The 27,111-nt window shown below is 43.5% G+C and overlaps 2 protein-coding genes across 2 annotated transcripts in view; one reads left to right on the top strand and one right to left on the bottom strand.

Moving 5' to 3' along the window:
- Positions 1 to 2,044: 2,044 nt before the first annotated feature.
- LOC119180377 (GPI alpha-1,4-mannosyltransferase I, stabilizing subunit) lies at positions 2,045 to 6,963 on the bottom strand. The gene is made up of 5 exons (XM_037431567.2): positions 6,701 to 6,963; positions 6,447 to 6,588; positions 5,284 to 5,497; positions 2,981 to 3,075; positions 2,045 to 2,337 (listed from the first exon to the last, which is right to left on the bottom strand). The coding sequence occupies exons 1-5, from the start codon at positions 6,859 to 6,861 to the stop codon at positions 2,191 to 2,193; spliced, it is 759 nt and encodes a 252-aa protein (XP_037287464.2). The 5' UTR covers positions 6,862 to 6,963; the 3' UTR covers positions 2,045 to 2,190.
- A 497-nt stretch (positions 6,964 to 7,460) lies between these two features.
- LOC119179010 (uncharacterized) overlaps positions 7,461 to 27,111 on the top strand; it is a 30,140-nt gene continuing 10,489 nt past the window's right edge. The window contains exons 1-19 of the mRNA XM_037430093.2: positions 7,461 to 7,564; positions 7,706 to 7,911; positions 7,997 to 8,214; positions 9,275 to 9,510; positions 10,208 to 10,380; positions 11,014 to 11,148; positions 11,246 to 11,352; positions 12,081 to 12,273; positions 15,861 to 16,208; positions 16,781 to 16,990; positions 17,619 to 17,836; positions 19,063 to 19,255; positions 20,300 to 20,781; positions 21,308 to 21,532; positions 21,821 to 22,139; positions 22,884 to 23,121; positions 23,515 to 23,657; positions 25,881 to 26,047; positions 26,583 to 26,873. Coding sequence (XP_037285990.2) covers positions 7,485 to 7,564; positions 7,706 to 7,911; positions 7,997 to 8,214; positions 9,275 to 9,510; positions 10,208 to 10,380; positions 11,014 to 11,148; positions 11,246 to 11,352; positions 12,081 to 12,273; positions 15,861 to 16,208; positions 16,781 to 16,990; positions 17,619 to 17,836; positions 19,063 to 19,255; positions 20,300 to 20,781; positions 21,308 to 21,532; positions 21,821 to 22,139; positions 22,884 to 23,121; positions 23,515 to 23,657; positions 25,881 to 26,047; positions 26,583 to 26,873 — 4,182 coding nt within the window. The 5' untranslated portion in view covers positions 7,461 to 7,484. The remainder of the gene's footprint in view (positions 7,565 to 7,705; positions 7,912 to 7,996; positions 8,215 to 9,274; positions 9,511 to 10,207; positions 10,381 to 11,013; positions 11,149 to 11,245; positions 11,353 to 12,080; positions 12,274 to 15,860; positions 16,209 to 16,780; positions 16,991 to 17,618; positions 17,837 to 19,062; positions 19,256 to 20,299; positions 20,782 to 21,307; positions 21,533 to 21,820; positions 22,140 to 22,883; positions 23,122 to 23,514; positions 23,658 to 25,880; positions 26,048 to 26,582; positions 26,874 to 27,111) is intronic.

Here is a 27,111-nt window from a genome sequence, read left to right as displayed (position 1 = left end):
TGGTGTACCAATATGTACAGGATTGTGGTGGGGGGGGGGGGGGGATGCTTTTTTTTTTGTATAAACAGCACGGTGCGATGTTTTTTCACCACTGCTGCTTGCTTTATTTACTGAAGACTTGACAGTGTAGTGTTGACTTCTTTTTCTGCATCTGTGCATGCACATGAATGTAGTTAGTTGCAATTTGACTATGCATTTTTGAACTGCCGGAATTCGCTCTAAAGCTTGCGTTGAAGGAGACTGGAAAACCGCCTGTTATCCTGGACTCGCCTCGCAGAGCTTTTGTTTTTAATTCTTTGAAGCATTGTATATTGTGGTTGCGTAGTAAATATTTATTTTGTTGAAAAGAACAAGTCTGTATGTGCAAAAGGGGTCACGGGCAGTGATGAAGAAGAAGGCTAGAAAAACAAGGCCAAAACAACCTTGGGCTTTATTTCTTCAAAAAATTGAGAAACAGAGGTTGCGACTCTCGAAATTGTTATAATGGTCTTTGGCGGAATGGCAGAATCCTCTGTTCTTGCCTTCGGGCGATGGCGTTTCAAAAGACGTTTGTCCAGTACAAATACTGCACTGTAGCTTGTGTTTAGAGCTCATCGCCTGTTTGCATGGCGCTCACTTGAATTTTTTTTTTTTTCTGCTATTGCTTGTGCCATCCACCTAAATGTATGAAATACGTGAATGAAAAACAAAAACAGCCCCAAAACTTCATTTCGTTGATTGCTTTGCTGCTTCAAAAACAAGACGTTCGAGCTTCTTTGGAAACCGTTCGCATCGCCAGAATACTTAGAAACTGCCGTTTCACTGTTGAGAATTTCCACGTTTGATTTTTTTTTTTCTGACAAATTCCGACTGAGCAATTACAGTGACGTCTTGCACCGTGTTTCCGATTTCTTCCTTATCTGCCGCTGCGCGAAATTTTAATAACGCAGATGAAATTTACGAGGCTGGTGAAGAAAAGTTCTTTTACAAAAAATAAAACACAATTAGTCTGCCCGCTGTTGCTAGTGATTATGGTAATAAGTTAGAGACGTGGAAAGCCAGCGTTTGCCCGAACGTGACGACATGTCTAAAATTTGCATAGTGCATTTTTTGCCTCCGCTGCACCTGTTGTCTTCTAAGGCAGTCGACATTGTATTTAAGACTATGAAAGTGTATGCCTACATTGGGATAAAGCCAAGTCCAATTTTCACACAGCCAGCTGCATAATTACATGGTAGCTATCTTTATTATTTCCTGTTCGCGTTTATGCTGACGCTGCCGAAGCGCCTATGCAAGTTAACAGCAAAGCAGGCACCAGTTTGATCTGCTACCATTTCCAAAGCAGCGAATGGAATAAATGGATGTGGGCTTGTCTGCCAAGAACGTGGACGAACTAAAAGAAGGTCCGTGCCCGGAACCTTCAGTGGGTTTTTGTTTTTCTCGCGGTAATGCACCCGTGCGCCCTGTACATAACCATTACCATTGTCCCTCACCATCTCTGCTTGCCTGTCCGCCGACATTTGCACCCAGTGCGCTGTGTGACCCGCTGTCACCGGCTTTTGTTTATAGACCTGGTCTTCGGAAGCGGCGACAAAGACAACTCGTCGCCACTCTTCGGGAAGCGACATTGACGCTGCCTTTTTTTTTTTTTTTTCGGTTGGACCGGCCGTCTTTTAACCATTTCCGCATTTGCATTGTGGGGTTGTGCGAGGAGGGGAGGGGTACGAGGGAGATCCATACGTGATGCGTCACACATGAAAAGTGTACTGCGAATGTGCATGTTGCGAAAATGGTTAAAAAAATAAACATGACAAAATGGCGACTCTGCTACATTGCAAGATGTGTAACATTGTGTAAAACATGTTATTTGTATGAAAAACGGCAAAAAAAAATAAATTATATCGAGCAAAGAATGGGGAGTGAATGACTTACTGTTGCTGTGTTCGCACTGCAATTCCTTTTTGAACGAAATGCTGTGTGTCTATGCGGCTTTCTTGGTTTGCGCTGGAGTGATACTTTCACAACTGTGAGCTTCGGGATCATTCAGTTGCCATGGAGACCATGGGGGGGGGGACTTTGTTGCTGATGTTTGCCGATGTTTTAGTTTAGTAAAAAAAAAAAAAGTTGTAAGCCAATCAGGACAGTAGCTGGGACCAGATCATGAAAGAAACTGGTCAATACCACATTGGAGCAGTTGCAAACACGGCACTGCTAATCGGAACGTGGCTTTTTGCCGTGCATAAACACGTAGTATGCTATGGCGATGGAACAAAGGCTGTACGTGACTAGCGTGGTGGTCGAGACCAGAAATCCGTCCTCCAGGCACCCAACGGGCACTTCCGCCGTTAAGGCATTCACCTGCAACAGTGAAGGCTTCCGTTCATTACGCAGCTGCAAAAAAAAAATGAATTTGAAAGCAAGCTTTCGTGTATACAACTGGTGCTGAATTACACATTGTATTTCCTTTGTTGCTAGTGGGTATAGACAAATATAAATTTTTTTGGTTCGAAGAGAATGTTGATGTGGTCAAAACTTCGAATGGAATAGTTCGAATAGTGTATTATATAGCATGTTTTACAAAAAAAAAATTAGGAATATTTTTGTGACCAAACTTGGTATTTTTAGGAATTAAAACAAGGCTTGTGCAATTATAATTTTTTTGGTTTGAAGCAAGTGGGAAAAACTCAGTAGCTGTAGGGGGCAATATGTAAGTGGAAAGATATGTTACATTAAAATTAGCTATTCCTGGTGGATATATGACCATATGACTTCCTTTTTCCGACTTAAATTATCTGAGGTGCAGCTAATATGTACATTTAACCTTGAAGTGTGGCTTTGCCGCAATGGATAGGTGGCTTCACGGCACTGCAGCATCACGCAGCAATGAAACCACCTTTTCAAAGGGATACATGCAGTTGAATATATGCCTATTCGTTCATGTCAAATAATTTATATTCATGTCATACGGATCTCGGTTCTGCAAAAATTTGTTCGAACTTACGTTAGCAACTTGCAGCTGCTTCCAGGGGCATAAACGTTCTATGTTGGCTGCGTCGCAGGGTAGAAGATGTAGATCCTCGCACGTGTCTGGGAAGTCTGCACAAAGGATGAATACTCGTGAACAAAAACGTGATATACTCAAATTTGTTCCAGACACATTACTAACCCAGGGCTTGCTGTGGTCATGGGTACATGCATAACCAGTGGGCAATTAATATGCACACGCCACATCACGTTTGTGACAAACAGTTGTGTAACGTCACACTTTCGACGTTGCAAATTCATTGTAATCACTAGATGCTTGTGAATATTGAGCCTTTCAAGACACCGCATACCGAGGAGTGCATAGCTATTGGCATAAACATCACCAACTGCATAACCCCAGGAAAATTAATGAGCATGTCACGTCACACTAGGGACGAGCATTTGTGTGATGTCACACTTGTGATAATGGACACTGTATAGCCATGCAATCACTGGATGGTCGTGGATATTTGGCACCTTGTGGTACATGATTCTGTATCACCGTGTAGCCATGCAAAAAGTTTTCGTATCAGATTGCAGCAAGCCAAATGAATGTTTCTATCTTCTTTACCGATGTGCGACAGAACACTGGGAGCTTATATCTTGATATGCATGGCTGGGGAAATATCACCAGTAGCCTTTGCAGTGGCACCACATCTGATGAAACTTTGTGCTTCTAACACAACATTTGTGAAATGAATTTAACATTTTAAGATCTGCAGCAGGAAAAGGGGCAACGCCTTTAAAACTATAGTTTCTGACTTCTCGACATTTTTAAAGGCTATCACTCCAGCCGTTTTCAGAGATTTCGATTCTCATTGACTGTATGAATTTTGTTGAAGTTGTCAGAGGCCACTTAAGCTTTATGAGGTCATCTTTGAATGGAGTTGAAACATCGCGCTTAAGCCCAAGGAGAAAAATGTGTGAAATGCTTGACGCAGGAAAAGTGTCGTAGCCTCTCCCTTTACATCCTGTTTATGCATGCCGTTTCATACTCGAGTCTTAAATGCCCTAAATGCATACTTCCACACATAGAGTTTCTCACAATCATACCTAGAGGAAAATCTGGCGCTAGTGAGCTGTTGAATTCAAGGGAACGACAGGATACGTGAGCTTCAAAATTGATTCGGATTTGTATACCTCTTAGACGCGTCTGGCTTCACGTTAAAATGATCGATTTCTTACTAAAAGAGCACGTAATAAGCTATTTATTTTCGTCATTGCACAGAAACATGTCGTTTTTAACACTGGAACCTCCTATGTTGATGTACAATCTTATGAAGCGTAAGAACTAACCAACGGCCGCTAAACTTGGCAGGCAGACGACAAAGCGAGCGTTCTTTCCGCCATGTTTATGTCGTCTGTTTCTTTCTCTCCCCGTTTGGTTGTGCCGTCAAGGTGTGTGGACTTTTATACACCTGAATGAGATCCACTTATAAACGTTTTGTTTTGGAGAAGCTTCATTTACGCAGTCGTATTCGCCTTTGAGCCGAAGCCTCGCTCAACACCAGCCAACTTAAGCCTCGCAGACACACATACCGTCATTCCCAGCGCTCCAACATCGCCCCTTAAGAAATTAGCATAGACGGTGGCGCCACACTTCCCTCTTAGGTATTTGTGAGATACTCTATGCTTCCACATTTAGACCGTGTTGAATTGACACGAGCCAGCTGCGTTATGTAGTGCAAGTAAGTTCCACCAGTATATTGCAGTGCTAGAGCATACAGTGACAGTTGTCACCGCTACAAAAGGAGAATTTTTTCGAGGGGTTCGTTTCTCTGTTACAACATAAATGAATCCAGCAAACGAGGAAGTAACTAGAAAACAATTTAATAGACATTATTTATTGTTTTTAACTGTAATGTAATACCTGGAGAAGCGTGACAGCTGAAGTGGAAGCACCCTTTCTGTAGGTGGTATACAAACCCACAACATTTGTCGCCCTGGCCACGGATTGGGGTGTGGGGGGCTGACACACTCCCAGGGATTACCAGCACGGAAAAACCTAGCAAAGTGGATGGCAAAGTATGGTCTGTTATAGCACAATTGTCAGAGCAGGTTATCGGAAGGTTGTGGGTTCGGAACCCACTGACAGAAGAGGTGCTTGTCCATTCACTTCAGCTTTTCTGAACTTACTACACTACACTTGAAAACGAGAAATGCCTTCCATGCTTTCCTTGGCTTAGGTGTCTACTGGATTCGTTCAGTTATAAGAACTGTGACTCTTCTAACACTTTGCTAGTGGAACATTTACGAGTGAAGCGTGGGTTCGACGCATACCCAAGTCAGGGTGCCTGAAGTAGATGGATGGCGGATGCAGTGCCACTTTGGCGAAGGGCCCATCTGCAAGACAGCTTTGCGCCTTGTGGTACCGCATGTGGACAGGCAGGGTCGCCAGCACGGAGGTCTCGTTCAATGGCAAGAAGGTGAAGACGCTGAGTCCGCTCGCCTGATGGGCCATTTCTTCCACGTCCACCTTGCCACGCAGTCCGAACTGCACAAGACAGGAGAAGGTGATATTGCATGGCTTGGCACACTAGCTTGTATTCTTTGCCTTAGCAGCTTATCATAAATTTTGCTTTGCACAGCTTTGTTTTTAGTGATCTATTGAAGGAACGTTGTAGTGCTTCGATCGCATCGGTTGCAACTGTTTACCTAATTCTCATGAAGTTGCAAATGGGTGGTGAAATCGGTAATAAATGTCTAGAGCAGTGCTACAATATGACCCTCCAATGGCAAAATGTGCATGCTTCGTAGTGTTGTTTTAATTCTGCATAGCAGGTGGGCAAAAGTGCCCATATTGCAGGTATTGACAAATGTATACCAGGAAAACTTGATCCTAACGCAGAATACAAGAAAAAACAAAGCATCAACGAGTTCAATTACAGTGTTCTCTTTGCGTAGTTAGGCTAAAAGCCAAGATTGTTATACATTTTGCAATAAATTCATATACACAGAGACAAAGAAATGTGGCGTATTGATTGAGTTAATCAGCTGATTAATTGCACCTTTGGATTTCAACCTTTGTCGAAATAAACACATAAATAAACCAACACACATACAAATTCAGATTTAAGTGCAAATAGAACATGCACTTGCTGCGTCCACTGCGCAATCGCATCGTCACGAACATGAAAGTGAACATGTTGCCTGCCAATCACATACGCATTCAGGATATTATTCCACAGAACCAATTATCGTTCACTGTGACATAAACATTTACTGAATGCACGTTTAAGTTTTGCCCTTGATCGCCAAAGACAGCACGATGATTCAATGATTGCGAATGAGCCAATTGAGCTCCACGCATCACTCGAAGCTGGCTTCCCCACACAAACGAGGTGCATGACAGCAGTGCACGTATTTCGATTAACCTAATACGGCCATAAACACACAAGTTGGACGAAGCACTGATCCGGTCACGATTGTTGCACGGAACTTACCGTGGCATCGCTGTCGCCCAAGAGGCGCAGTTGGTAAGCGTCAATGTAGGCGCCCGGCGGTATCGCCTCCTCGAGCAGCAGCGTTGGGGACCGGCCCTTGACTTTGAGTCGGTTTCGCGAGTGGATCACAGTCTGCAGCTCCCTTCGAATGTAAAAGCAAAGACATTGGCGAACACAGGGGCCCCCGATCCCTCCTTCGTCGCTATAAACCGCCGCTCAGCGACTACAGCAAGCTACAAAAGAGAGATCCATACCTGTGGTAGCCCGTGAGCGCTAGGTTCCTTTCGACAACAATGTCGGGTTCTTCTTTGCAAAGTTTAGCGCCGTTGCTTGCCTTCGCCTTGTTGGCGGCCGCGTCGGCTTCGAGCGCCGAGATTAGCGCTAGCGCTAGAGATAGACGTAAGCTGAAACCCATCAGCTCATTCGGAATAATCCAGATAGAAATATTACAATCGCACAAACGACATGAAGCAGCCGATTTTTTTGTTGTATATCCTTTCACGGGCACCTGGTGGCGTAAAGTGCAAGCTAAGAAGGCTTCGTCCAATCGACGACGTCGTTTCAAGTGGCGGAAAATTTGATTTTTGTCTTTGTGGGTTCAGCGAAGCCGTGGTGAATAGAATGCAGGGTGGTCCGAAACATGTGGTTCTGCACGTCTTCGTATATAAGGGCACAAGTTACATAAAAAAAAATTGGGAATCGATTGTGCTAACATGACGTAATTCCCGTCCCCACCTATCGACCTGATGCAGTCCGTATGTACTGCGTGTGACTTCATTCAGCTATGCGAACGTGCACACATTCGAACAATAAAGTTGGTTTCCTCAGCTCCCTTGAATTTGCTGCCGGTGAATTCCTTATCAGGGCGGGCGCGCGTACATATTTTACGCCGTTTTATCACGTAGGCGCAGCGTTTGGCCCGGCATTCAGATGCGCAGTTTGTGTGCGCACCATGCCGCTATCATACATATTTTACCATCCGTATATATATATTTCTTTTTATTACCCAGGTAGTTGGAGTGGGTGTGTCTTGTTTCAATGGGCGTGAACATTTCGCTATATAAGGAGCAGTTGAACGCGGAGCGCCCGTTTCCTGAAGTCGGTTGTGACCACCACATGTGAGTGCGGGTCCGCTCTGGATTCGGGCGGTGTTTTGTATCCCTATAGCGCTTCTGAACGAATGAGAGTTATTGCATAGCCGTGCTAAATAACGCTTAGCTTGCACTTAACTTTTTTTTCTCCCCTATTCTACCATGCAGGGTCGCAATGCAGGCGCTTAAATGGGCGCTGCTTATATTTACGTTAGCCCACGCTGTTGACGCATCTACGCCAGACGAGCGCCTCGAAGAGTACTTCAAGCAAAAGCTGGACGACTTCAAGATAAAGCTTCACGAAGCTTTCGAAAAGGCCAGATTACAGCGCCACAAGCGGAGTCTTGTGACTCCGGACAGTCCTGACTATGGCGGTGAGTTTCGATTTCGTACGCAGCAACTTTCTCGCTGCGCTCATGTGACGACCAAGGAGGTTTGCGTGTTCATTGTTCGACGCAGTCTTGCCTCAAGACCACCTTCGCGTCATCGGTACGAAGCCGGTGGACCTGGGAATACGCCTTGGGAACGTGTCCTGCTGGGAACCAGCTTACGTCGCAGGCGCGACGTTCCTCGTGGTAGCCACACGCACCGGACAGGTCGAGCTGCTACGATGGGCCAGCGGACGCTACGCTCCATTCGCCGGAATGGCCACAAGTTTGACGACGGTCAAAGTCAAGGTGCGCCCTCTCGTAAAAACCATGTGTTCCGGCACCCTTTAGCCGACTACATTAGGTCCGGAAATCGAGGCTTCAGTTTCGTTCCGTAGTGTGTCTGCGTTGTACGCGCTGCTGTATGCTATGGTACGGAGAACTTTATTGAAGTCCTGAGGACCAGTCCAGGACTGATGCTGGCTGTTCCCACGTCGGGACGGAGAGGCAAAGCCCCTTTGCCGCCACAAGGGCCCTCTGGACAGCCCTGAGTGGGAGCGCGTCACTGTGCAGTATTCGCTGCCACCACTGTTCACCGTGAGAGGCCGCAGCGGCCGTGTATTTTGCATTTTCGGTAACTAAAATTTCATTGTATGCGTGCCCAGCAATTAAGCATAACGTATTCACAACCGGTTAGCACTGCCTCGCGTAAAAAAAAAAAAAATAGCAGCTCCACCCACAAAACTGCGACGCTCCTGCCCTTTACCTGACGGTCAGGCAAGCTGGTTTCTGCGTGTAGTTCTAAGTTAACTAATATACAACTGCAACGTACGTAGTTAGCTAAGCGTTTTTTTGACGTTTTGTTGTTGTTGTTGCTGTTGTGTTGTTGTTTTGCTGTTCTTTAATACTTCACGTTTGGCTGAGGAGCGATGTCAGAATCCCTAAAGAAAGTTACGGAGACGTTTAAGATCACACTTAGACCAAGCGACAAGTGTCGCTTGCTTTGGTCACGAAAATGAGCTAGCGCTATTCAACGAAGTCCCTATGTGCGAATTCTCACTGAAAGGGAGAGCCACAGAGGCGGAGGTAATGTTTTTTTCTAGTTGTAACGCATAGTTGTACAGGCTAACTCCAGACATATTTGCATAGTTATGCAAGTGCATGATTAGCCATTAAGTTCTGATGCAGTGCAGATCCCATTTATTATAGTGTGATGCACGTGTATGCTTCGTTGACCTAGTTAACATAAATCTTATTATAGATCCTAGTTAGTTGACCTATTATAGATCCCAGTTATTGTAGTGCATTGTAACATGTATGTTTCGTTGACCATAGCGCATGTTCACTCTTGCAACAATCTTCTTCGCAGGCATTTGTATATGGAGACCAGCTGTGGATTGTGTGCCTCCATCAGAGACACGGTGGGAGAGACCATTTCGTGCGGCTGTACTTGCTTCAAGGTGAAAAGCTGGTCACAAAGCAGACTGTTGAACTAGGCGGCGAGTCCGACATTGACGTGGTTCGCGGTGCTTCGGCCCACTATCTCGTCACGTGCGTGTTCCGAACCTACTCCGGTTCTGGTACGTCGTACAATGGAAAGCTTGTGTAAGTTTTCGTACATCGTTCTTTCGATTTGAATTGGGAAGATTTTGTGCTGCTGAATCTGCACCTGTTGCTGTTGGCATGAATTTCTCTTTTCTCCTTCTTTGTGTACTAAGCATCGGATCAGAACGGTTGTATATTTGGCGTGCCATTTTGTGACGGAGTTTCAAGTTGATGTTTGCTCAGGTGCAAGTGTTGGAATCGAAACTGCGCCAATATGATGTAGCAACTGAATACGATGAAAATGCAGTCCAGCCTCTTTATAGGAACATATACTAGAGGGCACTTTATTCAATATATGAGGTCTCTTATAAACAAGTCACCATATTCTCGTTTTTTATTAACCCCAGTTTTGATGTAGGCACACTAGTGCCTCTTACAAGGGAGTTGGCCCAAACTTTCCGCAATTCAATCCTTGAGCTAACAGGAAACGGGACTTTTAACATGTGGAGTTCTAGCTGAAGTTTAGTACGCACGTGATCATCTATTCTTGCTGTACTGTGCTTAATTCAACTAACTCTTCTCCATTCCCTACTGCTTAAAATGTTTCTCGCAGCTGCTTACCTAGTAAATTCAACATCTGCAGTTTTGACCCTCTGGAACGGCTGCTATTGTTGATCTTGCATTCAAGCTTGCTTCCATGCTGTCCTAGCCCTTTCGAAACATCTCCCTCAAGATTTCTATTCATTTTCTTGTGCAGGCTTTATGAATGGAAGAACACGCAATTTGATGCAGTATCGCAGCACTCGGTCATCGGGGCCAAATCTGTCGTCGCTTGGAGTATGGAAGGACCCCTCTATATCGCCGTGGCTCAGCAGAGGGACAACGCCGGTGAACTTTTCCTGGGCTCTCCTGTGTTCATCTACAACCAGCGTTAGTATGCATCCAGCCTTTTCCATGAGGGGGTTTCTAAATGTGCTGTTGTATGTGTTCATGTAAAAGTAAGAACAAAGCAAAATTTTAAAGGAGATCGGTGCACTAACATAGAGGAGGGACAAACAAAAAAAACTGTGCATTCAAAGTATGGACTGAGTAGTCCAATCCTACACCTCATTGAAATTTCCTTCAGGTACAACTTTCTTGGTACAGAATTTTCTTGCAACATGCATTTGGCACTGAAAAGCAATACTGTGTATTCGATTTACTTCGTATCATATTCTCGACCGCTGGAGTTCATTCTCACTACAAATGCAGGAAGGAGCTCCAAACTTTGCATGAAAAGATCAAATCTGGAGTTGGTTGCCACTCTGTTCTTTCAAATTACGCCACCAATTGAGAAACAGTATTTGGTACCATTGCTGATCTCTATTACATCAAACGTGCATAATTTGCAGTTTGATACCTAAAGTAGTGCTCCTTTTGCATTTATGATTGTATTTTTTTTAGCAGTTATTCGCTTTTTTATGTGTGTGCATGTGTTTGTTCTCTTGTATTCTTTCCGTTTCAGGCCATCATTGTGTTTTGACTTTCAGAATACCTTGTCCAATTTTTTTCCTCCTTTTTTAGGTCGGGAACATGAGCTCAGCTTTGTGCAGGTGATCAGGTTCTGGCAAGCTTTCAAAGTGAACCATTTCACAGTCGCTGGCATCCACTACCTGACCTTTCTGACTCGTCAAGGAGTCTTCCTCTATTGGTATGCCGGTAAGCCCTTCACTACCATCAAGCGTGTGCCAGTATTTTTGTCCCACTATACTCGGAGTGGGAAGTGCCTGATCGATTTCTTCGATCTTGTATGTAGGTGACCAGTTCCTGGAGTGGCAGACTCTTTTGAACACGGAGGGCGCAGAGGACGTCTCGATTTTCAACCTACCAAACGGAGAAGCTGCCATAGCAGTTGTGCGGAAGGTAAGCGGCAGTGTCCTAGGGAATTCACGAGGTCGGTTATGATGATCATAATCGGGTTATTTTAATGTCCATTACGAAGACTGCTCCCAAATATCTTCTATTTACCCTGTCTCGTTCCAGCAGATTTAATTTTAGCCCCGCGAAACCCTCAAATTCATTACCCCACGTAGCTATCTGCTGTCCTTGTCTGGGTTCCGCAGGTTTGACATCTGTTCGCACTACGTTCGTCTCATGTCTGCTAGAATGTATTTAAGATTGTTGTAATACAGCTGTTCCTCCGAGATACAGTTCCACATTTGATTAGCATTTTCTTGGTGTACTTTGCCACCATCATTTGCTAGTTTTTTATCTTCCTGCAGTTGCACGTATTAAATCTCTTTACTTGCAACCCTGGCTGAGCAGCATTTAAACTGCATATCGAAGCTCATCAATTCGTCTCTCATGGCCATGTTTCATTTTGCCTACGATACGAGTATTATTATATTGATAACTTGGAAAGTCTGATTGGCCAAATCTATTTCCTGATCATTTCCTCGTAGTGTTTTAAGCTTTATCTGCTGGCTTTAAATGGTTAATGTTTTATCTTCACTGCATGCATTATTCAAATTTTTCTCGGATTGCTGTTCTTGAGGAACAACTACGTGGCGAAAAATCCGAGAGTGGTGGTGGCGTCTTCTGTGACCCTTTGGCCGTGCAACTTCACATTGCCTTCACATTTTCGTTTTCAGGATGAAGTGATGTTCTTCTTGGAGACAGAGTCCTCGACATACAACTGCACTTTCACCCTCAAGATGTCTGGCATGACCCTCTCGAGCGTGGTGTTCCAGTTCATCGAAGGCCAGTACTTCATGTTCGTGACGCAGGCAGTGCTTTCTGCCCCCCAGCCACCGCTGCAACTCGTTCTTGAGAAGTACAGCTTCGGTGAGCATGTTGCTTACTTCGGTGGTCAACTTCTGCGCAATTGAGGTAGCCAAGCTCCGGGAGTGTTCCCTGTCTGAATTTGTTGCACACTCAAACCTCATTATATCAAAGTTAAGTACTATACAAAGATGAGTTGGTTATACCTGACAATGTGTTATAAAGGTACATTCTTAACACTATCTACTCTGAGACTGTCTTTTGTGAACTTGTTCTAACAAATGATTCGTTATATCCATGTTCGTACATGTGAAGGGCCCAACTGCATGCGAGTTTTTCTAGCGACAAGCGGCAGTGACGGTCGCGTCGGTTGCAACCCCATGTTGGCGACAGTGTCGCTGTTGCTAGCTTGAAACCTATCGTGTGCGTACCTATAAATTGCGAAAAGAAGTTTAAAATTAGATCTGTGACAACATGCCAAGTTTATTGCTGTCCTATGTGGCATGAAGAAGCCACAAAAGCATTTCATGGCCCTCCTTTTCTCCAATCTTTATTTTCACTGCGACACTGTGGCCAGAAGCGTGTGCTACAACACACTTCGCATGACTGTTTCACATTGCAGCAAGTGACCATGATTGTCGCAAGCATCCATGGGCATATCGAAACAAACCTTCAATAACGAGATTAACAAAAAATACGGCTGCTTTCTCATTGTCCGTGTGAGAATCTAATGTAAAAAAAAAAAGTCGCGATATCTCGCATTCCTTGAAGTACGCACAGATAACAAGCATCCAAAGCAAATTGCAACCAAAGTGAAGGCCAGGGGTCAGCCATGTTGCCGGAAATCGCTATGCTGGCTTCTGGACGACGAGCAATCTTTTCTAGTCTTCCAAAAACCCGCGACGCAACAAGCAGTGTCAACGGACAGGCCTCCGCAACAGCAATTCCTGTCGCTTGTTGCTGTCACTAGAAAATCTCGTGCATGTGGTTAGGCCTTAAACTTCTAGCCTTTCTAATTTGACGTATTTATTTATTTATTTATTTATTTATTTATTAGAATACCCTCAGGGCCCGTAGGGCATTAAGAGGGGGTGGGTACAACATATATAACACACAAGAAAAAAAGACAAAATAAAGAAACAAGTATCAGATGCGCAAATCAGGAAGGCAACATAAGTCAACTAAAAATGTATAAGAATTCAAGCACATACAAGACAGATAGATAATGAAAACTGCGTATAGTTACAAGCATTGCTGAGAAATTGCAGTCTTGAATAACAAAGGGTCTGTTATTGATACAACGGAAGAGGGAAGGTGGTTCCAATCGGCGGCTGTTTTCGGTATTCATAGTGTTTACTACAGGAAATCGGGTACCCCTTTTTATAGATTACGAATAGATTCATAGTTTTTCATGCATGCTTCAGTTCCCTCAAATTTCATGCAAGGCATAAATATCTCAAGTCATTGTATTGCATTCGCAAGGTACTGAATTAATGCGCATTAGGATGAATGAGGTTTCCCCACAAGCTTATGTCTGTAGCAGTTGAATGCACGCCCCACAGTAAGTGTTCCACGAGTCGAGGTGTCCTACAGGAATGTTCCTTGTCACTTATATCAGGAAGTAGGTTCTCGCGAGCAATACATAAACATTTAGCTCAAAGGTATGCGTTGCAAAACCTTTGCTTGTGAACTAGTGTTGTCTAGCATTCAGATTCTGAGCACAAGTAGAAATGCTATGGAGAGAGAACTAATGGAGGCTTATCACATTAAAAAGAAAGGCGATTGTATTAGTGACATTTCTGTTGTCCTGCACAGTAAGGAAAAACTGCGTTTAAAAACTTGGCTGTGATATGTAGATATGTTGCTCTGCCGATCCTGATTAGCGTTGTAGAATGCGACGTGCATTGCGCCTGTGTAGGCCACTCGGCTGTGTATATAGTATTTCGGGACACTTTTGATAAAACTTACTTTAGACATAGCGCCCTGTATCATCTTTGTGTTCCTTCCTGTTATCGTCGATTTCGCGCTTCCAAGTTTTATGAAAACTTACTGTCGCTTGGTCCTGTTTAAATCGGTCATTGTTCCTTCTCATGTTGGCCACAAGTGTACATTAAACTTAGCCTTAATTCAAGTTCATATGGTGTTCAGGTGAAAATGTTAAAATGGTTTGGGTTGTATTGCATAGCCTGAAACTGAATTTATAAAGCATTCAGCTGTGCTGCACTTCGCATACGTGTAGCACCTTGATATAAAAGCTCCGATACAACACAATGCCGTCTGTCAAAGTAGGGCGAATTGTCCGCCGCATTTAGTGTAACACTTTTTAACAAATGCAGTATTGTTTCGGTCATTTTCAATGCTCGGTAAGTAACTTGCATCGATTCAAGAGTATATATGGCTGATCGTGATGGAAGCAGTTCAATGACTTGCTTTATTCACCTCATTGAGGGTGATAGTCGGTCCACTAGAAAGGATCATCAGTCTGTCAGTCATATATTTGAGCATTTCGCATATATTTATACATCATGTATTTGAGTATAATGTATCGTTTAATCCTACAAAAGTAGGAAAATAGTAAGACGGGCTTGTTTTTTCTGCATTGCACACAAATACATAAACCAACACAGTTAAGCGAAGGAAAGCATAGCGTACATAATGTGTGGTTTCTCAAATTCAGCGCAGCGACCTTCTCTGTCGATTTGCTCGAAAACAACCTTCAAATCTCATCTATTGTTGCTTTTTGTGCTCGAATGGTGGGCGCTCCCTCATTGACTTCTGTGTCGGGTATTTATGTGCTCTTAATAAATACCTGGAAGTGTTGGCCCAGGCCAGCAAGTGTGCAACTCTTTTTCTTGGCCCTTTGGCAAAAGTGTTCCACTCCCATCACCTCCGCTGAGTATGAAAGTTTTGAAGTGAGTGCAACATATTCTAACGGCATTGTGCATGCGTGAATGTCTTCTTTTATCTGCACGTGCATATGTTAGCAGGTATCCGCACGGTTTCTACAAAACATGGTGCAATTAGATGCACGATGCTGATACACATAGCAGGTCAATAGTACACTAGGGAGAAATGTGATGCAATTGTATATGAGAGCTACAGCACATATCATGCTTCAGATAGCCAGGGAACGATCCACAATACAGTTGAACCCCTATATCAGACACGCAGTGCAAAGCGGTTCTTGTCTCTTATGAGGCCTTTCATAAGCGAGGTGCCACACATGATGGATTTGATTAACGTTTCTTTCGATACAAGCCCAATTGTTCCGCTTACACACAATTTTGTATTAAATCGGTGTCTCTTGGATACAGGTTTAACTGTACTTCATTTTCTTTCGGCTACTTGTGTCCTGCAGCTTCTTTGTCACAATACGGGAGTTCAGCAAATGTTCACAGCAGTCCCACTTCGACCCTCTTAGGCTATCTGTCTGCTGAAGAGGTTCATGCCAAGCTATTCCTATATCTGAAGCCAAAACAATAGCATTGCAAGCCACAAGCATGAATACCAGGATGATCCATGTACTAAAGATTCATGTCGTGGCCAAACGATTCCAACACCACAGTTCCCTCTAGTGAATATTGCAGGAAACTCTATGCTTACAGATGCAAGATTTGTACAGCAGAAACTCTATAAATTTTGCCATGCAGTTGCCCAAGGAAAGCCGGACCCTCTTCTCGACTGCCTTCACAACCTGGAGAACTCGCTCGCACGGCGGCAGGCTCACGTGGACCACCTGGCCGCAAACATTGGGCGTGTCTGGACATCCAACGGGCAGAGGCCACTCGCGACAGAGCTGGTGGTCATAGACGGTCCCGTCAAGGTCACCGGTTCGGTCACCGCACCCAAAGGAGTGATCCTTCCTCAAGCACAGCGAGTCCCCACGGTTACCCCAGATGACGTCTCGAGGCAAACGAACGACATTTGGAAAGACATTGCGAGAATGGAGAATGAATTGAAGGGTGTTGTGTTCAAGTCGGTCCCGCAGACAATTCAGGGTGAGACCCTCGTTTTTGGCGGTTGCAGTGCCTACTTAATGCAACCTTATTTGGCTTGCTTAACAATCGAACTAATTAACTTTGCATAATTAGAACTGAAGTGACTACTGTATTCAGCAGTAACCTCTTGCAGTGTTGTGTAGCTGCATCTTGGACCATATGCATAAACACTGCCTGCACATTCACGGTAGTGCAAATAAGCCTTTTAACTTTCCTAAACACAATGGTCCTTGTAGTCATGCTTCAGTTCGTTTAGTATCATTGTGTGCGTTTCATACATCCTGTACATTTTATACTATGAATGTCTTTTAGTTATCTATAAAATCGATTTCAAGTGCCATGCTGGGCAATATGCCAGATAAAGCTCTTTGGTGTTAGTGACCGATTCTGTCTCGCTTGAGATGAGTCATCACATATCATTCACTTCAGTCTCGTCCTTTAGTCTTCTTTGCTATCAAGCTACGGTATACTAGTTCACCAGGTAACGTGGTCAAATCTTCTGTTGTACTTTGGTTATCGTAAAAGGTAAAAGCCTGTTGGATTACTATTGTCCTTAATTTTTATCTTTGCAGGGAACCTCAAGTTTGACAGACCAGTCAGTTCATCAACATTCAATGCGGCTCAGCTTGTGGACACTACATTGAACGGTGTTCCACTCGCCGATCTGCTGAGGAACACCCTCAAGGCGACCGGTGACCAGGTCATCAGTGTTCCGGTATCGTTCAACAACCTCTACGTGAACAACTTGAACACCCGCACAATCAACGGAATCAACATTTCGGGTGAGTTTTACATCAAATGACTAACGCGTGTATCTTTACAAAGCGTGACTGGAGGCTGTAATGATAAGTTTAGGAAATAATTGGTGCAACTTTGCCTTTGTACGCCCTGCTTCCTGGTACTAATCTATTTTAAACATTACGAATAGTGAAGTCTCTGAATATGTTGATAGCATACAAGCATGGATTGACTTGTTTGATGCTCGAGTTTTTGACGTGATGGTACATGTGCATTTTGCTTGTTCTCGTATGTGTTCTCTACAATTTTCAGTTTCTAATCGGTGCCATTGTCCATTTTTTCTCAATTTGTCCTTGCTGCTTTCCATTGTCAAACATGATACTGAAGTAATGCATCTTTCCTTGGGTCTTGATAGATATTTACCATATTTATTGTCCTACTTATAGACTTCATGTTGCTGACTTCATATCACTCTTAATTCAGAAATGTCTCCCACTGTGAATGGGCTCACCTGCATTCACGCTTGACCTACGTTCTAGGCAATGCTCTATAATTTGAGTGTTGTAGGAAAGTGACTTTTTCTTCTATCAGCTGTTTTACGCAATTAATCTCCACATTTATGCCAAATGTTAACATTTTTAATCGTGCAATCTTTCTTTTCACAACGTTCAGACGTCATGTTGACAAATAAGGACCAGCTTGTCACTGGCAACCTCAAGTTTGGCCACGTCTCGCTGACAGACCTGAACGTCCAGAGAGGCCGTACCATCAATGGCATCAATCCGGAAAAATTTGTCACCACCAACACACCGCAAGTCATTCATGGGATGAAAGAGTTTACAAAGCTGCGAATCCCTGGCAACCTCAAGGTTACCACAACAGTAAACAATGTAAGTTGCCTATTTATTCTGCAATGCACGTATAGTTCACCTAATGCATGACTAATGCGATGTGGACATCCGTAATTCTTTGCGGATCTCTGTGGAATTCTCGGCACAAAACAATTTAAACAACGAATTCTCGAGACGAGGACCAGTACAGTTTTGTTGTGTTTATTGTGCAAAATTTTTTGCACTGAGTGGTTTAATTACGAAATACCAACTAGCCCAATCCCACACTTTACTCTGTGAAATTCCCAATCTGGACTTCCGCTTGATTACGGCTTCTCTCATAATCATATGGTGATTTTGGGACGTTAAACCCCACATATCAATCAATCAAATCAATCGACTTCCGCTTGATTACCTATCGTGCTGCGCTTTCTCTGAATGTTTACTTCATAAGATTAGCTGTACATAGCTTTAGTTGTGCAAATACTTTTGTAGGTGTTGCGAATGTTCTTTCAAAACGATTGTATTTTCACGCAAAACTGGTTCGGCAGCTTCCTAGAGTGACCTATCTAATCGATAAGGTGGTCATTCATCCATAAATACATCCATGTTGCAGGTTTGCTTCAGGGATTGGACAGACCCTTGGCAAGCTCAGATCATTAAAAATTTCCATGGCAAAAATTTTTCTGCTTTGTATTTTACTGCTGAATCATTTGCTACGATAAACACTTGCCTGACAAAAAATTTCATAACCGGGGAAAAAAAAGCCTAGTCACGTTCAAAAGTGGATATATCAGTTGCAAAGGTCGATACTAGAAGGCTCGACCAGAGGGCTGAAAATCCTCTATGCACCTTGCGTTGCATTACCACCTTAAATTTCTTAATGTAATCTGAATTCCACCTGTCTAGAATGGCTGGGCGGCCACTTCAGCCACAGACTATGCAGGAACGGCCTCTGTAATCATACAGAAGTCTCGCTGCATGCTACGCTTTTTTGGTATAATTCAAGCATGAATGTAAGCTTGTCAATTAAGGTCAAAGTAGTGTACCAACATTAGTTCGTGACAAAAGCGAACAACCGCCCATAGCATATTAGCTTACACGGCTCCAATGTAGACATCGGAGCCAATGCCACATTCATTCGCCAGATTCACTGCAACACAGCGCTATTGCAAGCAGGAGTGCATACCGTTTGTCACGTTTAGTTTTAAACTGCATTTTTTATTTCGCGAGGATAGTACTTTTCAAAAAGTAGGGGCAGAATTCCAAAGACTCTCCTCCTACAGAAAGACCTGTCTGCATTTGTTGCTCACCTGGTGCCCCTGCAAGGCGTCACAACAGTGACCGGCGAGTGGACGTTCCAGGCACCACTGATCATTGGTTCTGCACTCGCCCTGAAGAATCCAATCAACGGGCTCTACAGCATCCCCAAGCTGTACGCAGAGGCAGTCGACAAGCACAGCCACCAGACTATCCGTGGTACGCTTTCCCTCTCTGCATGCTGTCCACATTGCACTGCGTTTCCATTGAGCCGCTCACTGGTTCGGGCAGTCGGGGAAACTCTGTTCATAGTCGTAAAACTAGCTTTCCTTTCCTGCCATACAGTTTGCCCAACTGATCGTGGCTAATCTTTGTGCAAACTGCATGTTCAAGTGCAGTTTGCTTGATCTATGTGGGAAATGCAGACTCGGCTCTCTTCGCATAAACGGGCATAATGAACGAGCCCTAGCACTGGGATCTTGTGTCCTCCTGAAGCACCCCAGGTGCTGCCATTATTAGTAGCGAGTATGCAGTGCAGGGAAGCACTTTAGCAGATTATGAAGTGGGTGTGTTCCTGCAGCATTGTGGGCTAATATTGAACTTTCCGACCCAGCAACTCTGTGCATATCGATATTGCTACAACGTTGAGTAGGTAGCTTACTCATTGAGCAGAGCTTTGGTGCTGGCGATGTGCTTAACTAGCTTTTTATATTCCGGCTCATAAGATTTTGCATTCATTGTCTTCCTTTCAAATGATTGTTTGGGAAAATGTCTCTAAATTCAGCGCAGAGTGTTCTTCTGGATTGTCTAAAACGGCATCAGCTCTACATACGCCAATCTGCACTCTGTAAGGTGTTCACCACCACCATGACGACAAAAGAACACGAATATGTGCAATCACTTCATTCTATGAATAATTCCCGTTACCTCGTGTACAGTCTTGTCAGAAGAGATGAGATTATTTGATTCTCTGCAGTCCGTCATTGTCGTCTCTCCCAACAACTCAACGAGCTCTCGGTGCTCTGTGGTTAGGGAAACTGCTGAACAAAAATCTTAAGTGGTTGAGTCACACGCGTGTCTTCAAACTGCATTATGTGCCATCTCTGTGAATTGGTAGTGTATTTATTTTAATTCAGGTGTACTTATTCACTTTTAGTTTCAGACCAGAAAGGAAGCAAGGTGGGTAAAAGTTCCCGACTGCAAAAGTGGTAATCTTTAATGGGGAAATATCTTTCTTTACACATCGTTTTATATGCTTTTCAGGACCAAAGACTTACCAGGCACCTGTTGTGATCCACGGAAACGCCGAAGTTGCCGGCACATTGAATGGCATCCGGCCCAGTCACGACCTGGTCACATTGCACACTCCGCAGAACATTCGGGGCACGTGGATAGTCAAGGACGCGATCCACTTCAAGCATAACCTCAACGCTGGCACAGTTAATGGCTTGGATATCGCCAGGGATGCTGTGCTTCGAAGCAAGGGGCCACAGGTGGTTTTTGGGAGGAAAATTTTCGATGCGGACATCACAGTGACAAGGGACATTGCAATGACTCCCGGAAGCACAATTGACGGCGTTGATCCATCCGAGCTCAGCAGGACGCCGGGACTCGAGACGGTGTACAACACCGCAGTGAACATTGAGTCGATGATCGTTATTGGGAACGTGGTTGCGCATAAGGGCATAAACGACCGCATGGTTCGTGATCTGCAGAACTTGATATGGCTGAAGTCTGCTGACCAGGCAAGTGTTTTGTGGTCACGACTTGCGATGCATTGGCATGCTGCATGTACGGTTTTATTTTCTTCCATTCATACATACTGCAGCGCGTTTTGTCTATGGCAGAAGTGGGCATACATACAAGTAAATGTAGATATGCAATATGCAGAAATATTTAAGAACATATAAAAGAATGATACTTGTACACATTCAAGAAAATGAGTCGTTGCGATTTGGTGTAACAGAAAGCAGTTTTGTAATAGCCTCTACGACCGACTACGTTCCGGCAGTCGCGGCTGCTGCAAAGCGTAGCTTCACAGCAAAACATGTCGCATTGCTGTTAAGTCTAATCTGACATGAAAACCGGCATTAAGATCAAATTTTTGTTATTGGAGAAATGATTTGGAACTTGGAAAACACACTGCTGGACAGTTGTGCCGTCCGTACAAGATGTGATACCAGTTCACGCCATTTTACAGTAATCTCTTGTCCATTTCACTTACTTTCTATAGTTTGCTGACCCTATCGTGCTCGAACCTCATTTTCGCAGCACATCGGATCACCTGTAAGCTTCAACAACGTTCACTTGGAGAAGGACCTGGACACTGAAACAATCAATGGCATTAATCTTGACGAAGACCTGATGAGGACCTTTGGAGACGAAGTCCTCGAAGGGCCAGTGGTGTTCAAGGATTCCATTCGTACTAAGGGACCCATTGATGTTTCCCCCGGCGTGAAAGTGAACGGCATTGACCTTTCGGAAGCTGCCAAGCTGGTGAGTGGTGGCAAAACTTTTACCTCTAGCAAGCTTGTTCCTAAAGCTTCACTAAAGCAAAACGATGTTTAGCCTGATTGATTAATTTCAAGAAGGTGCAAAAAATAACCAAAACATGGAAAACAAAGAGGACAGACAAGTGTCGTTCTCTCCTTACTTGCTATTAACAAAGTAGAACTAAGCGGCACAACGTCTACGGAAATGAAATTTTGTGTGCATTCAAGATGTCATTCAAGTGCATTATGCTTTCACAAATTTGATCCCTCTGGTCATTCTCTTCCTGTACAGGTGTCAAGTTCCCATCAAAACACTGTCATTCACGGGGACGTGTCTTTCCCATCACTGGTTGTACAAAAAGACCTCCACGCCGAAACTGTCAACGGAAAGCCGCTCGCCCAGCAGTTTCTCTTGGTGAACGGCGAGCAAGTGATGGCCGGCACGCCGTCCTTCATGCAACCGATCTCTGTCAAAGAAGTCGTCGTGGACTTCGTCAATCCGGTGCAACTCAACGGTGTGCCCTTCAGAGAATTCATGGACGAGCTAATATTGCAAAACGGCTCTCGACACAGGCTGATCACCAACAAGCACTTCAGGAATGGATTTGAAGGTAATAAACTTTTTCTGTCATGACAAGAGAATTTGAATTTGCCTTAAAAGTGTAGTAGTTGGTTTCAAACTATGACTGCTTGTAAGTTTCGTTATGTAGTGAGTAATTTAGCATTACTCATAGCCAAGTTGAAACTGTCGGCTTTTTCAGCTTTATAACATCCCTTTTTCTTGAATGTCATGGCAATACGGAGACAGTTTCATGTGGTATATAAGAATTCTTAATTATTAAAGTGATTGTAATTACAAATATCAATTGCATTATTCCAAATTCAGTGTAACACATGTCTATCAAATCTGAAGGGGGATTTCAAGTGTTCAACTTATAGGTACTTCGATCTACAGATATATCTTAATTTAAGGGGATTTTAACTGTTGCAGTATACACGAGAATTACATGTGGACTCGATATACAAATTTGGCTGTGCACTGAAACCTCATCATAATGAAGTTGCATCTTACATGAATATAACTTCGTTATAGGTGAAAATCTTTTGTAAAAGTTCATTTCTAATACTACATCTATTGCAACATTTTTTATTTACTTCATTATAACCGATACTTCATTATATTTGGTCTCGTCATATCGAGGTTTAAGTGTATAACAATTACATGTGCACGGATTATGTACACAGTATACTGCAGAGTGTAAAACTGTCAAAACAGGTTTCGTATGAAAAAATACCGCATTGCTCTTGAGAAGTGAGCAATGAGTAGCTTGTTCATGAATATGTCTCGTCTTCAGCTCACCACTTGCAAAGTTATGGCCTTATCGATGGCGTCAACGTCGAAGAGATGCTGCACAGCGTGGTGCTCCTCGACGTTCCTCAGACGGTGGACGGCGTCAAGGTGTTCCAGAACCGTTTGCGCCTAGAGTCTCTGCTTGCCGATCAAGTGAATGGAGTCGACATCAAAGAACACACTCGCAGGGTTGTTCGCCGCAACGTTCAGCAGGTTATAACCGGAAAGAAGACAGTCATGGGGTACGCTCTTGCGTTGCCTTTTGCAGCAGTTTTTTTTTTAATACTAATATGTACTTTGAAAGCTGTTTACTTAACTGTTACAGACTAACGGATTTTTATGATCTATGGTTAGAAACTTGACTGGTCCCTTGATTTATTCAGTGCATAAGCAGTGTTGGAGGATCTGGTCCTTTAAGTGAAAATGTATATTTGATTTCAACTTGCTAATTACGGATAAGAGTGGCTAGCCTTTGTAAATGAGAAAAAAGGCAAGAAAGTATCAAGTTTAAATAACAAAGTTTAACACTTCAACCAAAAGTTCCATTCGGCAGCTCTAAACACCACTTACATTCTGTCCCTTTTGCAAGAATTTCGTCGCAATCTTTTTCTGTGCTTTCTCCGCCTTTTGCTCAGGAAAGCTTTCGTTCACGGCCATGTCACAACTGGTGATCTTGTGAATGGAGTCAACGTGAAGGACCTCTACGCCCGAGCGATGTCCAAGACCCAAGAGAATCTTGTTTCTGCGCCGATGACCTTCTTGGGTGGTGTGGATGCTCGTGAGTGTGTTACTACGTTGCAACTTTCTCTTTGCACTTTCCAAACTTGTGCAAGACGTAGGCTTGTTCGAATATTATTATGTATTATGTATTTATTTTTACTTTTATCGCACAACATACGAAGTATGAATTTGTGCTGTTTTCTTTCTCTTTTGTCCAGTACATGCGTTATTATGAAACAATTTGCTATGTCGCTCCTTGTGTTCACTATGAGTGTATGAAACACTCGCCCCAAAAAATCTTTATGCTACTTATTGTTTCAACAATGTCCCCTTGTAACTGCCCACCTGCTTGGACCTAAGGGTCTGCAGTATGTAATAAATAAACATAAATAAATCAATAAAATATTCAAACGAGTATTGTTGTATTTGAAGTTGTTTTGATTCGAATTAAAATTACAGAAATTTTTGAACTATTCGAAATGAACAAATGGGTGTATATAACTATCCGCCTTCAAGTTTCTTGTAAAAGTGGTTTCTCTGCAGTGGGGGGGTGCTAAACCGTGACAGCACATATTCAATGCATATTAGCTTGCAATGCAACTGCCTGTAAAGTTGGTTCGAATGCAGTGAAGGGTTGCTAGACTGAAAACTCCACAATTCCGCAAAGACTCGCTTCAAGGTTTAATGGACATATCACCCTTACATCAATTCATCATTTTTGAAGTCTAAAAGCTTGTTATACCTGCATATATGCTCCAAGTGTAGTATAGTAAATTTTAAAACTCCACATTTCCTACAGGTTAAGACTTTTACTGGGTAAACTGGTGTGCGAACAAAAAAACAGACAAACGACAGCAGAGAAGAGACAGGGACAAGCGCAGACTTTCAACTAAATTTAATTCTTCGTCAACCTTCAATTTACAGTCGCACAGAACATAGTCAAGTGGTCACGAGGACAGAACCTAATAGTTTACAACAGGCCACGCAAAAAATGACGCTCACTATCAAAAAGCGAAATGGATGTATCACTAACACAGGTATTGCCTCTAGCAGAAATATAAAACGCTTCCATCAGTTCCCGGGCTGTGGTATCAGCACTCCGACCCAAAATCCTAATCTCCGAGAAAATCGGTATTAATCGGTAAATCGGAAAATCGGTAAATCGGAACTATTAGGTTCTGTCCTCGTGACCACTTGACTATGTTCTGTGCGACTGTAAATTGAAGGTTGACGAAGAATTAAATTTAGTTGAAAGTCTGCGCTTGTCCCTGTCTCTTCTCTGCTGTCGTTTGTCTGTTTTTTTTGTGCGCACACCAGTTTACCCAGTATTATGAACCAACTCGCCCAGCTACAAGTTTTATTTAAGACTTTTATTCTGCCGAAAGTGAAATCCTGCTACTATTCAGTTGTTTCCACCTCCTTTGAATCAAAAGAATGGCATTTGGCTAGGCCTTATTTCAATGAAAAAAGTTGTGCAGGTTAGTTGGATCAAAAGCACTTTGACTTCGGCGATTTGGTACATAGTTTGATAGGCTTCAGCGCAATTTAGACGAAGACCATAAAAGACTAGCAGAACACGGACGAGTGCTATGTTCACCGTGTGTAGTTAGTATTGACGGATGTCATTTTTTATTCATAGAATTGAATTCTATGTAATTCAGCCATAATCGCTACTATTTACTTCGAATTCGCTTCAAACCTAAAATTTACTATTCCCACAAGGCTAGCAAGATGACCACGTAATATACATATTCCATGCTGTAGGTACTTTCATTGTCAACATAGCCAAGGGATGACTATTATACACAGCTGCATAGTGTTAATTCAAGAACAGTTTCTCTGCACCTACATTGCCAGCCTACACACCATTGAAGCTGGATTATGTAAGGGCACCTTCTATATAAGCGTACAGCCACAATTACACTTGCGCGCACACTTAACTACACTTCCCTTCAGCTAGCCCCGCTGCAGTGGTCTAGTGGCTAAGGTACTCGGCTGCTGACCAGCAGGTTGTGGGATTGAATTCCAGCTGTGACGGCTGCGTTTTCGATGGAGGCGAATATGCTGTAGGCCCGTTCGCTCAGATTTGGATGCATGTTAAAGAACCGCAGGAGGTCGAAATTTCGGGAGCCCTCCACTTTGGCGTCTCATGATCGCATGGTGGTTTTGGGTCGTCGAACCGCACATATCAAATCATTTGCCCTGAGGTACTTTCGTTTGAAGGAATCCGTAGCCGACCCACGGTCATTCGTGCCTCCAGTCAATTCTCCTATGTGTGTAGGTCGCTTGCATCTTTACGGACCTGCGAAGCTCGATGGACTTGACCTCGACAATGTCGTGCTGCTCCGAGAAGACGAAGTTCTGGGTGGCACGGTTGTCTTCAAGAATCTTCTGTCGGATGGAGACATCCAGATTGGTGGCCTTCTGAACGGTTGCAACATTACAAAGGTAGATCTGTTTCAGAGTGGTGTTTCTCGTTCTATAGTCTTACAAATTCGTAGCATGTCTCATGCTTGACAGTTAATTGAATTCCGGGGCTTTGAGCTGGCAAATTGGGCATCTTCTATTTAAGCAGTGCTTCTATTTCAGCGCGTCAAAGTATCTCCGACAAACCGAAAAGCTCTCATCACATGGTAGCAACGAAGTCTTGCGTGCCCCTGCTGCCAAATCTAGTTATTTGATTTTCTTGCACATTGAGAATTATGCTAAATCACATGATATCCATTCATACTAGCCTGTGTCAAACCAAGAAATTCACGCATTCATAAAACGCCAAATGCAAAAAAAAAGCCTACTTTGCAATCTAGTTTCCTTGTGCAGTTGTCAAGATTTACATGCAAAATCTCGGTGAATCTTGGCCTTGACTTTCATCTCTGTAATATTTACGCACAGAAGTTCCATGCATTTTGTATTTCTCGCGCTAACACTACCTGGTGAGCATTACCATGCATCCCAGATTGAGCCAACTTTCATTCCTTTGCAGCTGTACAAGGAAGCATTGTACAACAATGGCGTGAAACAGTCCGTGTACGGCCAAAAGCACTTCTCGAAGTTGAACGTCAAAGGCAACGTCCACATTCTCGGGGACCTCAACGGGGCTCCGTTCGATGCTCTGGTTGGCAATCTCGTCATGAGGAATGTGCCGCAAACAATGGACGGTCCAGTGACCTTTTTGGACAAGGTGGTCGTTGACTCCCTCACCCTGACGGGACCGATCAACGGAGTCAACCTGACAGACCTACTACGTGATGCAGTCACTAAGTCAACTGAACAGGTCTGATACTTTGCCAGCTTTCTGTGTTCTTCTTGGTGCGTCTTGAACTTGGGTCGTGTTTACAGCTTTCACAGCAAAGCATTACTAATTCTTTGTAGTGAGAACTGCTGAATAAGCTTGTACAGACATCGTAGATTGTGTAATTGTGACTTCTCTTGACAGTTAAGATGCATCTTGCTGCTTTGTCTGCAGCCATCTGATAACACTTTTTTCTTGCATATGGAAATTTTCAATTTGC

Source organism: Rhipicephalus microplus, chromosome 7, assembly GCF_043290135.1.
Source record: "Rhipicephalus microplus isolate Deutch F79 chromosome 7, USDA_Rmic, whole genome shotgun sequence".
Lineage (NCBI taxonomy): Eukaryota > Metazoa > Arthropoda > Arachnida > Ixodida > Ixodidae > Rhipicephalus > Rhipicephalus microplus.
This window is presented reverse-complemented; position numbering and strand designations above follow the sequence as displayed.